Source organism: Hypanus sabinus, chromosome 12, assembly GCF_030144855.1.
Source record: "Hypanus sabinus isolate sHypSab1 chromosome 12, sHypSab1.hap1, whole genome shotgun sequence".
In the NCBI taxonomy this organism is placed as follows: Eukaryota; Metazoa; Chordata; class Chondrichthyes; order Myliobatiformes; family Dasyatidae; genus Hypanus; species Hypanus sabinus.
The window spans coordinates 7,544,570-7,558,758 of NC_082717.1; the positions used below are offsets into that span (position 1 = coordinate 7,544,570).

The window sequence follows — 14,189 nt, forward strand, 5'->3', positions numbered from 1 at the left end:
GGAATTTAACGCAGATAAGTGTGAGGTTTTGTACTTCATTTGGGCCAATCAGGGCAGGTCTTACACAGTGAACGATAGGGCACTGAGGTGTGTGGTAGACAAAGGGATCTGAGGATACAAGTCCATAATTTGCTGAAAGTTGGGTCACAGTAGATAGGGTCGTAAAGAAAGCTTTCGGCACACTGGCCTTCATAAATCAAAATATTGAGTACAGGAGATGGGATATTATGAAGTTGTATAAGACATTGGTGAGGCCTAATTTGGAGTATTGTGTGCAGTTTTGGTCACCTACCTACAGGAAAGATGCAAACAAGGTTGAAAGAGTGGAGAGAAAATGTACAAGGACTTTGCCAGGCCTGGAGGACCTGAGTTATAAAGAAAGATTGAATAGGTTAGGACTGTATTCTTTAGAATGTAGAAGATTAAGAGGAGATTTGATAGAGGTATACAAAATTATGAGAGGTATAGATAAGGTAAATGCAAGCAGGCGTTTTCCACTGAATTTGGTGGGACTACAACCAGAGGTCATGGGTTAAAGGTGAAAAGTAAAAAAGTTGATGGAGAACATGAGAGGAAACTTCTTCACTCAGAGGATCATGAGAGTGTCAAATGTGAGCCCAATTAAGTTCAGATATGTACATGCATAGTAGGGTTATAGTCCTGGTGCAGGTTGATGGGAGTAAGCAATTTAAATGGTTTTGACATGGACTAGATGGGCTGAAGAGCCTGTTTCTGTGTTGTACTTCTCCATGACTTCATGACACAGAAATAGGCCACTCATCCATCTCGCCCAATTTGGATCCCTGGGATACAATTCCACTGGTCCCTCTTACACCTTGAAATTTGTCTGCTTACAGACAGCCACAAAGCAAGAGACCCAAATAACCCAATACAAAAAAACACTGTGCAGAGAAAGAAGGAGAGAAATAAAATAGAAGTAAGCGTACAGCACGCTGAACCAGACTGAGACCCAGAACAGCTGGAATAGGCCCAGAGCTGGAAATCTCCTTGTCTCCCTGAAATCTGCAACATTCACATTCCTGTATTCCCTCTCTCCACCACTCCTCTCCCCCCTCCCTGACACACACCCAATCAACTCCCCTTTTATTTTTCCTGACCCTCACCTGCAACTGACTGCTGGGAGTTAACCCTAACCCACCCACGCATCCTGAGGACCTAGGAGGGAACAAACAATCTTGAAGCAATACAAGCTAATGAATCTAAAACTAATGAGATAACAAAATAAACAGTCTTAGCGTACTAAATGTACTTAAGCTTTGTTCAATGTAATTAGGCAATGTTAAATGAAAGTAAGCATAAAAATTAACAAACTAGACATCACACTTAGCTGTCTCTAATTCTGACTGACTCCAGCTGAACGAAAGACAAAGCATGAGTATGTACAAAGTTCAAAGAACATTTATTATCAAAATCTGTATACTGTACATTATACAACCTTGAGATTCATCTCCTTGCAGGCTGCCACAAAGCAATGAAACCAGAAAAACCTAATTAAAAAGAAAGACCGACAAACACCCAATGTGCAGAGAGAGAGAAAAAAAACGTGCAAAAAGTTAAAGTAAACAAACAGCGTTTAGAACAGAAGTAAGTGCATAGACACTAAGCCCAGAGCAGGCCCACAGCCTCAGTGTCAGTTCAAAGCAAGAGCCCAGTAAATGTCATGGAGCAGCAAGCAGAACTGGCCAGATGCTCGCCTTGTCAATCTACCTGGCCTGGAGTTGAAATCACTGAGTCATTCCTCGCTCTGGGCCATGTTTCAGCCAACCTTTCCAAATTGGCCTGGCACTTAGATCGATCAAACCTCGTTCTCGGTTTAGGTGGACGTGCCTCCAGTCTGCCTTCCTAAGCTCCAACTTTTCTTTGCTCACCCCGACTTCATCTCAATATGCCTCGACCTTCTGTAACTAAACACGTGACTGAACACCATGCCCCTGCCCACATGACTAACTACCATAATAGACATAATAAACATGCAACACAGATAGAGAACAATAACCTAAAATCTGAATTGGTTTAGTATCATCACATGCAGTGAGGTACAGTGAAAAACTTTGCTTTGCGTGCTGTCTGCACGATTGGACCAGGACAAGCTCTTGGTGATGGTCACCCTTTGGAACATGATGCTCTCAACCCTCTGGCCTTCAACATCGTTAAGTGATCTCAGTACGTGTGACAATGATAAACCAATGGAAATCCCAGGCACAGCAGGTCTCTCTGGCAATAGGCCAGTGCTGGGTCACACCCATTCGTGGTCACACCAGTGGCCCTGAGACAACTTCCTCTCCTCATGTCTCCGCCAGATTCAGAGATCGCCCAGCTCCACCAGTGGCCAGACCCTCACTGGGGTGGGGGGGGGGGGGGAGGTGCAGAAACACCAGAATTTAGTTTATTATCTCTCTTTTATGTGTGGTGAAATTTGTTATTTGGGGCAGGATGGGCTGGAAAAGCCTGTTATAGTGCTGTATTCTGAATTCAAAATGGTTTATTGTTAGTCTTCAGTACACGGGTATAAAGGAGAACAAACTCATTGTTACTCCAGATCCGATGCAACATTAAACATCATAATAAGCATAAAGAACACAAAAAACATAAATACATAGTTTATTTACATAGATTGATTGTATGCCAATAAAGTGACACTAGGCACAGGTATGTCTGTACATAAGGTGACTCTGACAGGAAATGATAAAGTAGAGGTGGTTGGGGGTGTGGAAGTGTTGATCAGCCTCACCGTTTGGGGAACGTAACTGTTTTCAAGTCTGGTAGTCCTGGAGTCCAGTTTCCTCTCCATTGGAATGGGACAAACTGTCCATGAGCAGGGTGAGGGGATCCTTCATGATATTATTGGCCTTCTAATTGTCTGTATCTCTAATAAACAAAAATAGGTTTGACTTTGTGTCTATGTTCAAACCTACAGACTACATCGAATGTCCCTATTGCAACAGGCGTTTCAACGAGACCGCTGCTGAGCGTCATATTAACTTCTGCAAGAGCAATGTCAAGCGTAAGGTGGTGGCCAGGCAGACGATTCAGCCCCCGTCTACTTCCCAGGCCAAAGCCCCCTCTCCCAGACTGCAGGTGCATATGGCTTCGAAGCCAATGGTGGACACCAGCAGGGCTGCACCTGCACCGTCATCCTCACAGCAGACTGCCCGGGGCCCCCTTGCATACTCGGCACCCCCTGCTCGCACCGGACCATCCGTCTACTCACCATCATCGGTGAGGGCATCGCAAAAGGTACAGAGGCCATATCTGAAACTGGGATATGTAGTAAAAGAGGGCAACAACACAGAAGCAGGCCCTTTGGCCCATCTAGTCCATGCTGAACTATTATTCTGCCTAATCCCATTGACCTGCATCCAAACCAAGTCCTCAATATCCCTCGCATTCATATATTCATCCAAATTTCTCTTAAAGGTTGAAATCGAACCTGCATCTACCACTTCCACAATTTGCACACAATACTCCAGACCTGGCCTCACCAGCGTCTTATGGCACTGCAACATAACATCTCCTGTACTCATTACTGATTTATGAAGGCCAATCTGACAAAAGCTCTCTTTATGACTCTATCTACTTGTGACGGCACCTTTAAGGAGTTGTGGATCTGTATTCCCAGATCCCTCTTCTACCATGCTCCTCTGTGCCCTACCGTTCAATAGTTTGTCCTCCCCAAGTGCAACACCTCACACTTGTCTGTATTAAATTCCATCTGCCATTTTAAAGCCCATTTTTCCAGCTGGTCCAGACCCCCTGCAAACTTTGATAGCCTTCCACTCTGAGTATCCAGCAAATTTGGATGATGTCTTATTGAGGCAGTCCCTCCTGTAGATTTCACTGACGGTAGGGAAGGATGTTCCCATAATGTATAAGGCTGACTCAACTATTCACCATAATTCAACAGTATGGGAGAGACATGATTGCTACTACCTCGTCCCATGAATTTTGTTCTGAGTTTGTTTGTGCATCTCCGTTGATGTGGTCTTCCATCGATTCTTTGTATTTACTGTGAATGCCCACAAGAAAATGAGTTCTGTATGGTGTCATAAACTAATAACACACCAACAATTGTTCTTTTCACATTTTTATTGAACACGTTGTTTAATCTAAGCTGGAAAGAAGTATGTGAACCCTTGTACTTAATAACTAGTGGAACCTCCTTGAGCAGCAATAACCTCCACCAAATGTTTTCTGTAGCTGATCAGACTTACAAAATGTTAAGACTCTTCATGCAAAACTGTTTCAGTTCATCAGAGGTTTCACAAACTTTTGCTTGCAACTGTATATGTACGTAGATTATAATTTACTTTGAACTTTTAAACTTAATCTCCAACATCCTTTCCGCCAAATGACCTACCCATCTACAGAGCCTATGAAAAGTATTCAACCCCCCTTGGAAGTTTTCATGTTTTATTGTTTTAAACATTGAATCACAGTAGATTTAATTTGGCTTTTTTGACACTGATCAACAAAAATAGACTTTCATGTCAAAGTGAAAACAGATCTTTACAAAGTGATCTAAATTAATTACAAATATAAAACAGAAAAGATTTGATTGCGTAACTATTTACCCCTTCACTATGACACACCAAATCATCAGTGGTTCAACCAGTTGGTTTTAGAAGTCACATAATTAGTTAAATGGAGATCACTTGTGTGCAGTCAAGGTATATCAATTGATTGTAGGAAGGTCCAACTGCTGTGCGGAAAAAAACAGATCACGGCTGGCTGGCTCTTCAGCTCAAGGAGCAGGTGGCGCTAGCTGTGAATGATGTGGGGATGTTGGAAAATAGCGTAGGCTCAGGTAGGGGGAGAATCTGGAAAAGTAATTGCAAATGGAGGATTCAGGTGAGTGTGGGTTGGTGGAAGAAGGTTGGAATGAAGTTGAATCTAGATCTGGAAAATGGAAAAGGAAACACAATATTGGAATGATTTCAAGTGATGGAGAGGAAGGGTGGGATATTTTAGGGAAAAAAGGAAAGAATACTTAAAGGTATTGTTTAAATTTGTCCCAGAACAGCCTTCTTTTATCAATACCATTAAATTAACTAGAGTTGAATAGGGAATATACTCTTACTTTAAGAGGAGGTGATGTGTTAATCATTTGTAAGGATAAGAAACAGTGTGAGAAGGCATTACGATTGAAGACTCTACTTGGCAAAAAGATAGGTCTACGTTGCCTAATGAAAATAGAGGTGTTAGGGGTGTTATAACAGGTGTTCCGGTGGAGATTTCGAGAGAAGAGGTTAAAGAGGCAAGGTTAAGTAAAGAGATTTTAAGTAGTCAGAAATGGGGAAAGGATGGATAGTTTATCTATATTGATATGTTCGGATGAGGTGAAGCTCCCTGATAAAGTTATTTTAGGTATGTTAGTTATAATGTTCGAGGTAATATTCCACCCTTGCTTAAATGTTACAAATGTCAGAGGTTTGGGCTTGTTGTGGCAGTATGTCATGGGAAATTAAGATGTAGTCAGTGTGGTGGGGAACGTAAATATGAAGATTGTTAAGGTATAAAGTTTAAATGTTGTAATTGTGGAGGAGAATATAGTGCAGCTTATAGAGGATGTGAAGTGCTTAAGGCAGTTGAAGTTCAACAGGTTAAAGTACAGTTGAATGTGTCTTATGCAGGGACCTTTCAAAAAGTTAAACCAAATGTTGATAAAAGTATCACCAGTCACAGAGGCTTCATATTTCTAATACAAAGGATACTTTACTAGCTGATCAAATGAAGTTTGTCATGTTTATAATGGATGTGGTGAATTGTACTGCTCAGACCTCTAGTTGTACTGAGAAAATTAAAATTATTGTGAAAGCTGCTGAAAAGTATCTGGGTATAACAGGTGTTATGAGGGAAGCTGTAAATGAAGCTCTGATGGGTAGGTTATCTGTATTTCAGTCTCCTTGTGAAGGTAGATAGTGGTATCAGAATATTGCAGTGGAATGCAAGAAGCCTGATTTCTAATGGTCAAGACTTTAAGAAGTTTATTGGTTGATTTATCAAATCCACCTTATGTCATACGTATTCAGGAAATCTGGTTGTTACCACATTTAAGTTTTTCCTGGCAGGATTATATTGTATTTAGGTGTGATAGATTAGTTGGCAGAGGGGGTGGTGTTGCAAGTTTTATAAGGAAAGGAATAGGACATAGAGTTGTGGATGTAAATAAAGTATTGGAGGCACCTGTAGAAGTATTTGATTCAACAGGTAGGGGTATTAAAGCAGTAAATTTTTACAACCTTTGTGGAAAACTTTCAATTGATTTGTTGGAAAGCCTATGTAGCTCTAGCTCACTAAGGGTTATACTGTGTGGGGATTTTAACGCACAGAGTTGACTGTGGGGTTATTCACAGAATGATTTGATCGTAGAAGAATTTTTAAGTATTTCACATTTTGTGTGCCTTAGTGATGGAAGGTGTACAAGATTTGATGTTCATTATTGTTCGGAAACTGCCATAGATTTAACTTTAGTTTCGAACATTCTGGCTGGAGTGAGTGAGTGGGAGGTCATGGAGATGAAACATTGGGAAATGATCATTTTCCTATATTAGCCTGGGTTTGGATTTGTATAGGGGACAGGCCACTTTTAGAATGTGGAATTTTGGTAAAGCAAATTGGCAGAAGTTTAAGGTTTTATGTGATGAATGTTTTTCAGGGCTGAATGTTGAAGATTATGTGGATTTATGTAATGAAAGATTATGTTACATTATTCATCAAACTGTGATTCCTATTAAAAAGGGCAGTAATAGGAGAAAGGCTGTACCATGGTGGACTGAGGAGTGTGCAGAGGCAATTAGGGAGAGAAATAAGACGTTTAGGAAAGTTAACAAATATCACTTTCCCAGTGACCTTATTAATTATAAAAGGGCACAGGCCTTGGTGAGGAAAGTGGTGAAGGCTGCGAAAAAGGCTTACTGGAGGTCATGCTGTGATTGAATTGGAAGGGATATTAAAAGCTTTTAAAAAAAATGGGGCTGGGGAAGATTTATAGGGATAATAGCTGTGGTGAACTACATATACCTGTCTGGACACACCCCCTGCTGACTGCTCCTGTGGCTCCTCCCACAGACCCCGGTATAAAGGCGATTGAGGCCTGAGCCCAGCCTCTCAGTCTCCAGGATGTAGTATGGTGGTCACTCACTGCTTGTTCCTTCTTCCAGTCAATAAAAGCCGATATCTCGCCTTTACGTCTCAGAGTGAGTTATTGATGGTGCACCAATAGCATTCCCCATATTAATTAAAGAAGGTAATACGATTGTTACTAAAACTGAGAAGTTACTGGCTTTGTCATTTAAGTACTTTGCTGCAATTCAGGCTATATGAAGGTTGTATGATTTTTTTTGGAGTTTATTTGGAAGGTCTATGCAGGTAAGGGTAGGAACAGTATACTCAGGCTTCTATGAGATAGAGAATAGGACTCCACAAGGCAGTATTTGCAGCCCTTTATTGTTTAATATTATGATTACAGGTAATGATATTTTCTCCAAGATAGGCACTGGGGTGGGTAAATCATGTTTTGCAGATGATGGAGCTTTATGGATCAGGGGAAAAAAATCAATTTAGGATGCAATTTAGGTCGAAAAGTGAGCAAATAGATGTGGTTTTAAGCTTTCAGAAGCTAAAACACAAGTTACACATTTTACAAGGATCAATAAACCTGCACTTAATTTCAAATTATATAGTCAAAGTCTTGAAGAAGATTTCTTGGCATGTGGCTGGATAATAAGCTGACATGGAAGCACCATATCAGTATAATAATTGATAAATGTAAAGGGGCATTAGATATCCCTGGGTGTCTATCTGGGTATTCTTGGGGTGCTGCATGAAAATCTCTGTTAACCATCTTTATTTGTTTAATTATATCTGTACTTGATTATGGCTGTGTGGCTTATGGATCAGCTTCATCTTCAAATTTAAATTGGATGTGATACAAGCACAGGGTCTAAGACTGTGGTGTGGTAAGATTGTCCCTTTTTCAGCTTTACTGTTTGAAATGGGACAATTGCCCTTGCAGTTGTAGAGATTAAAGTTGTTGTTAACATACTGAACTGGATTAGTTTGAGGGACAGAGGGATGATCACTCTGTTAAAAGTGTGTTGGAAGACTGTTGGGAACATCACAAGTAAAGTGTTTTTCGTTTTGGGTGGCTGGGTTCTTATCACGCTAGGAATATGGGTTTGCTGGGTTACCCAACATGTCCCACTGTAGCTTTTTCAGTAACCCCACCATGTATTTTTCCAATGGCTTTAGTTAACTTAGGTTGCATGATTTACCGAAGTCCAAGGATCCTGATATCCCTTAGTGTCTGTTGGTTCATCAATATTTAAGGAAAATTATTGTGATATGTTAACCATTTTTACTGATGGATCTAAAGATAATTTAACAGGAAATATTGGTGTGGCTGTTTTTTTATGCCTGAATTACAGGTAACAATAAGGAAATGTCTTACTAACCATTTATTAGTATATACAGCAGAGCTGGTTGCCATCATCTTGTGCTTACAGTGGGTGGAGGAAATTTGTCTTTGCAAAGTTGTAATTTGTTTAGGTTCTTTTTTGGCTTTGACTAGTCTTAAAATAGGTCCTTCTAGCAATAGGTCAAATTTACTGCTGCAAGCTCTTCAAACTTTACTTCAGATTCAAAGCATTGGTCTTCATTTCTGCTTCTTATGGGTCCCTGCACAAAGAGGTGCTGAAGGGAATGAGCGGGTTGATTGTTTGGCCAAAAAAGCTGCTAACAATTCTGCTGTGGATATAGAACTTCCAGTTAGCAAATCAGAAGCTAAAGGGTTGGTGGGGTTAAGAATTGGGATTCTGGCAAGACTCGTGCGATAATGGGCATAACGGGAGACACCTTTACAGAATACCTAAAACTGAAGGGAGTAAGACAAGAAGGAAAGGAGTTATATTGACTTGATTCAGAATTGGGCATACTATGCTTAATTATTCCTTATATCTTGTTGGAAAACATCACTCTGGGGTATGTAGGTTTCTCAACATTCTGAAACAGTTGAACCCATTATTGTACAATGTGAAGCATATAAGGTTGAAAGAAAGCAAATGCAGTCTGCACTATTATCTTTGGGTGTTGACAGTTTTCATTCAAAAAGTTTAAGTTATAGAAGTGATTTTAATTTAATTCACAATATTGTTGTTCATTATTTACAATTGATAAGGCTCTTTGGGGTAATTTAGTTTTCATTCGATAAAGAATGAGTAGGGGTTTTATTTCCCAACTCTACACCACACTCCAGTCCAGTTGGTGGCTGCAATGCACCTTTAAGTTGGACTACCAAACTCCATTAAAAGTCAGAGGAAGAAGGTGGTCCACCTGCTCGTGAGTCAGTATCCTGGCAAAAACTGAAGACAAAAGTACACTCCAAATAACTCTACGAAAAGGTTATCTCTCAGTGGGAGAACATTTTGGAGATAGTAATCACAATCTATCTCCTTTACCACTGAGAGATCTGACACTTGACCAGTTTCATTTCCCAATACGAGATCAAGTACAGCCTCTCCTCTTGTAGGCTTTCCAACATATTGTGTCAAGAAACCTTCCTGAATGCACCTAACAAACTCCACCCCATCTAAACCCCTTGCTCTAGGAAAACCTCAAGGCATTCTACAAGTATGTGAATAGCAAGAGGGTAAGATGTGAGAGAATAGGACCAATCAAATGTGACAGTGAACAAGTGTGTATGGAACCGAAGGAGATAGCAGAGGTTCTGAATGAATACTTCAGTATTCACTATGGAAAAGGATATTGACGATTGTAGGGATGACTTGCAGTGGGCTGAAAAGCTTGAGCATGTAGATATTAAGAAAGGATGTGTTCGAGCTTTTGGAAAGCATCAAGTTGGATAAGTCACTGAGACTGGACGGGATGTACCCCAGGCTTCTGTGTGAGGCGAGGGAGGAAATTGTTGAGCCTCTGGCGATGATCTTTACATCATCAAAGGGGATGGGAGAGGTTCCAGAGGATTGGAGGGTTGCGGATGTTGTTCCATTATTCAAGAAGGGAGTAGAGATAGCCCAGGAAATTATAGACCAGTGAGTCTTACTTCAGTGGTTGGTAAGTTGATGGAAAAGATCCTGAGAGGCAGGATTTATGAACATTTGGAGAGGCATAATATGATTAGGAATAGTCAGCATGGCTTTGTCAAGGGCAGATCATGCCTTAGGAGACTGAAATTTTTTTGGAGGATGTGACTAAACACATTGATGAAAATAGAGTAGTAGATGTAGTATATATGGATTTCAGCAAGGCATTTGATAAGGTACCCCATGCATAGCTTATTGAGAAAGTAAGGAGGCACTGGATCCAAGGGGAGATTGCTTTGTGGATCCAGAATTGGCTTGCCCACAGAAGGCAAAGAGTGGTTGTAGATGGGTCATATTCTGCATGGAGGTTGCTGACCAGTGGTGTGTCTCAGGGATTGGTTCTGGGACCCCTTCTCTTCGTGACTTTTATAAATGACCTGGATGAGGAAATAGAGGTATGAGTTAGTAAGTTTGCTGATGACACAAAGGTTGGGGGTGTTGTGGAGAGTGCAGAGGGCAGTCAGAGGTTATAGCGGGGCATCTATAAGATGCAAAACTGGTCTGAGAAGTGGCAAATGAAGTTCAAGCCAGATAAGTGTGAGGTGGTTCATTTTGGTAGGTCAAATGTGATGGCAGAGTATAGTATTAATGGTAAGACTCTTGGCAGTGTGGAGGATCAGAGGAATCTTGGGGTCTGAGTCTGTAGGACACTCAAAGCTGCTGTGCAGGTTGACTCTGTGGTTAAGAAGGCATACGGTACATCATTCGTGGGTTTGAGTTTAGGAGCCGAGAGGTAATGTTGCAACTATATAGGACCCTGGTCAGACCCCACTTGGAGTACTGTGCTCAGTTCCGGTCGCCTCACTATAGGAAGGATGTGGAAACCATAGAAAGGGTGCAGAAGAAATTTACAAGGATGTTGCCTGGATTGGGGAGCATGCGTTATGAGAATAGGTTGAATGTACTTGGCCTTTTCTTCTTGGAGCAGTGGAGGATGAGAGGCAACCTGCTAAAGGTTTATAAGATGATGAGAGGCATTGATTGTGTGGATAGTCAGAGGCTTTTTATCAGGGCTGAAATGGCTAACACAAGAGGGCACAGTTTTAAGGTGCTTGGAAGTAGGTACAGAGGAGATGTTAGGGGTAAGTTTTTTTACGCAGAGAGTGGTGAGTGCGTGGAATGGGCTGCCAGCAACGGTGGTGGAGGTGGATGCAATATGGTCTTTTAAGAGACTCCTGGATAGGTACATGGGGCTTAGAATAATAGAGGGCTATGGGTAACACTAGGTCATTTCTAAAGTACGTACGTGTCCAGCACAGCTTTGTGGGCTGAAGGGCCTGTATTGTGCTGTAGGTTTTCTATGTTTCTATGAAAGTTTTTTTCTGTTGTTCAGTGACAAAAAACCTTAATTAAATCCACTGTGATTCAATGAAGAATAAAATATGAAAACTTCCAAGGGGCACTGTATCTATCTACTAATTATTCATTCATTTACTACTTTCTTTCTGTCTACTGTATCTACTCATTTTGGAGAAGGCCTTCCGATGGTTGATGTCGAACACTGATGTTGCATCCTAGCTGTTTATGTGATACACAAGCCGGGGCAGTATCATATGGAGAGCAAGCTGCTGCTCATGTAGCAACCTCCCCCTCTCCATGCAGCTGCTAAATTGAAATGAACAGCACAGACAGATACAGTCTGGTACCAGCAGCATTGCAGGAGTTTCCAGTCAGCATTGAACTCAATGTAGGGCTGCCTGAGTGACTCCAGCTCCAAATTTTTCCTTCAGAGTTTACTTTACCAAAGCCTTCCCCATGAGTGGGGAATGGAGGTTTGAGATCAGAATTTTCCTTCTAGAAGAGCTGATAAGCCCCTGGAGGAATCTGCCTTTGCCTCTTATCCTGTCAGTAGAAACTGTTCCATTGGGCTTAGTAGCTAAGCCACACATGAAGACCAAGAGCTGGACTAGGTTGCTAATTGAGATGCACGCCATTGGGATTATTTAATAGGCAGTTGGAGTTTATCCCCTTTATTACAACCTATCTACTTATTTGATTAATTATCCTGTTAATCTTTTTAATTGGCTGTTAATTCATTCATTCATCACATACAGTGAAATGCATCGCTTGTGTTAACCAACACATACCGGGGCCAACATAACATGTCCACAATGTTGAGCGGAACAACATACCGCCAAAAACAGAACAATAACTCCCCCACCCACAATACCCTGAATTCCATCACCCACAGGGCATTTTGAGACCAGTGGTCAGGTGGTGCAGTTTAATCCTATTGACTGACAATTAATCTGGGAGAGTTTCTCACTTCTCCTCGCATTATGAAAACTTTGCTGCCTCACTGAGAGATCAGAGACCAGACTTTAAACCATCAGCTTATGGAATAATTCATTGCCATGGACAGTTGTGGAGACCAGGTCACTGGGTATGTTTAAAGCAGAAGTTGATAGGTTTTTGGCTAGTAAGGGCATCAAAGACAATGGGGACAATGCAGAGGGGGTTGAGAGGGATGATAAATCAGCCATGATGGAATGGCGGAGAGGACTAGATAGGCTGAAAGGCCTTATTCTACTCCTATGTCTTGTGGTCTTACAGGATACCCTCAGTCTACACTGGAGTGTCTGGGGTGAAATTCAAAGCATCCACATCTGGGCTCAGATACAAACATGAGGGCTTCAGCGATGAGCCTGACTAACAAGATATGGGTGAGGAGAACTTGCTTCCCTGAGAATGGGAATGGAGTTTGTATCTGTACAAATCTCAATTCCTGCTCAAAATAAGACCAGAATCAGGCCACTCTGCCCATCGAGTCTACTCTGCGATTCCACAATGCTGATTTATTGTCCCTTTCAACCCCATTCTCCTGCGTTCTCCCTGTAACCTTTGACGCCCTGATTAATCAAGAACTTATCAACCTCATTTAAATATGACTTGGCCTCTACAGCAATCTGTAGCAATGAATTCAATCTCCAAAGAATTTCAATGCAAGTAATTCCAAAGAAATTCCTTCTCCTCTGTGTTCTAAAGGGATGTCCCTCTATTCTAAGATTGTGTCCTCTTGTCCTAGACTCTCCCACTATAGGAAACATCCTTTTCATATCCACCTATGGCCCACTCAGCTCTATCATATTCCTCCTTCTCCAGCCCTTTATCTTACCAATGCACCTGGTTTCACCTTTCTCCTTCTAGCTATCCTCCTCTTTCCCCCACCCCCCACCTTTTTTTATTCTGGGGTTTTCCCTTTATTTCTGAAGAAGGGTCTCGGCCCGAAACATTGACTGTTTATTCATTTCCATAGATGCTGCCTGACCTGCTGAGTTCCTCCAGCATTTTATGTGTGTTTCCAATGTTCAATAAGCTTAAATGAGATTCCCCCTTATTCTTCTAAACTCCAGTGAATACATGCTCAGAGCCATCAAACACTCATACATTAACCCAAGGTTAAAGTTTCATTCCTGGGATCATTCCCATGAACTTCCTCTGGACCTCCCTAATACCAGCACATCTTTTCTTAGATATGGGTCCCAAAACTGCTCTCAATATTCCGGCATCCTCGGACTATGTGGGTCATTCAAGCAAAACGATGCCTTTCACTGTTTGTTTTGACAATGTTGCAAATAAAGCTGATCTCTAAACAATGTTGTTTGACCAATGCCTGACCAAAACATTAACACTCTCCTGTTTCTTTCCCAACCTAATGCTCTGTCCCACCAAAGGCAGCTGGGTCTTCGTCAAAGGGTAAGCTGACTGCCGCAGCCCAAGCCGTCATGGGCATCAGAGAAGGTGAGGAATCCCCTGAGGATGTACTGTACGAGGTCTGATCAATGAGTAATCCTTGATTAATTGGTGACTGTGGTTAGTGGCTGGGTCTTTTGGTTGCTCAAGCTCTCCTTTTGCAGTTGCTGTTTGTACGCCAGTGGAGATCTTTCTCGTGTAGCACACTTCCCTCTTGAACAGATTTCCTCCGGGAATATCTATTGAGTGTTCAGAGGTCATGTTGAATTTCTTCAGGTTGATTTTAATGTTATCTTTAAAGTATTTCCTTTGCCCACCAGGGGCTCACTGACCGATCTTCAACTGGGAGTAAATGATCTGTTTAGGGTGACATAA

The 14,189-nt window shown here is 41.6% G+C and overlaps 1 protein-coding gene across 1 annotated transcript in view; it reads left to right on the forward strand.

The window, feature by feature from the left end:
- LOC132403311 (zinc finger C2HC domain-containing protein 1B-like) overlaps nucleotides 1-14,189 on the forward strand; it is a 46,447-nt gene that overhangs the window by 26,227 nt on the left and 6,031 nt on the right. The window contains exons 4-5 of the mRNA XM_059986764.1: nucleotides 2,939-3,258; nucleotides 13,796-13,862. Of these exons, the coding sequence (XP_059842747.1) occupies nucleotides 2,939-3,258; nucleotides 13,796-13,862 (387 nt within the window). The remainder of the gene's footprint in view (nucleotides 1-2,938; nucleotides 3,259-13,795; nucleotides 13,863-14,189) is intronic.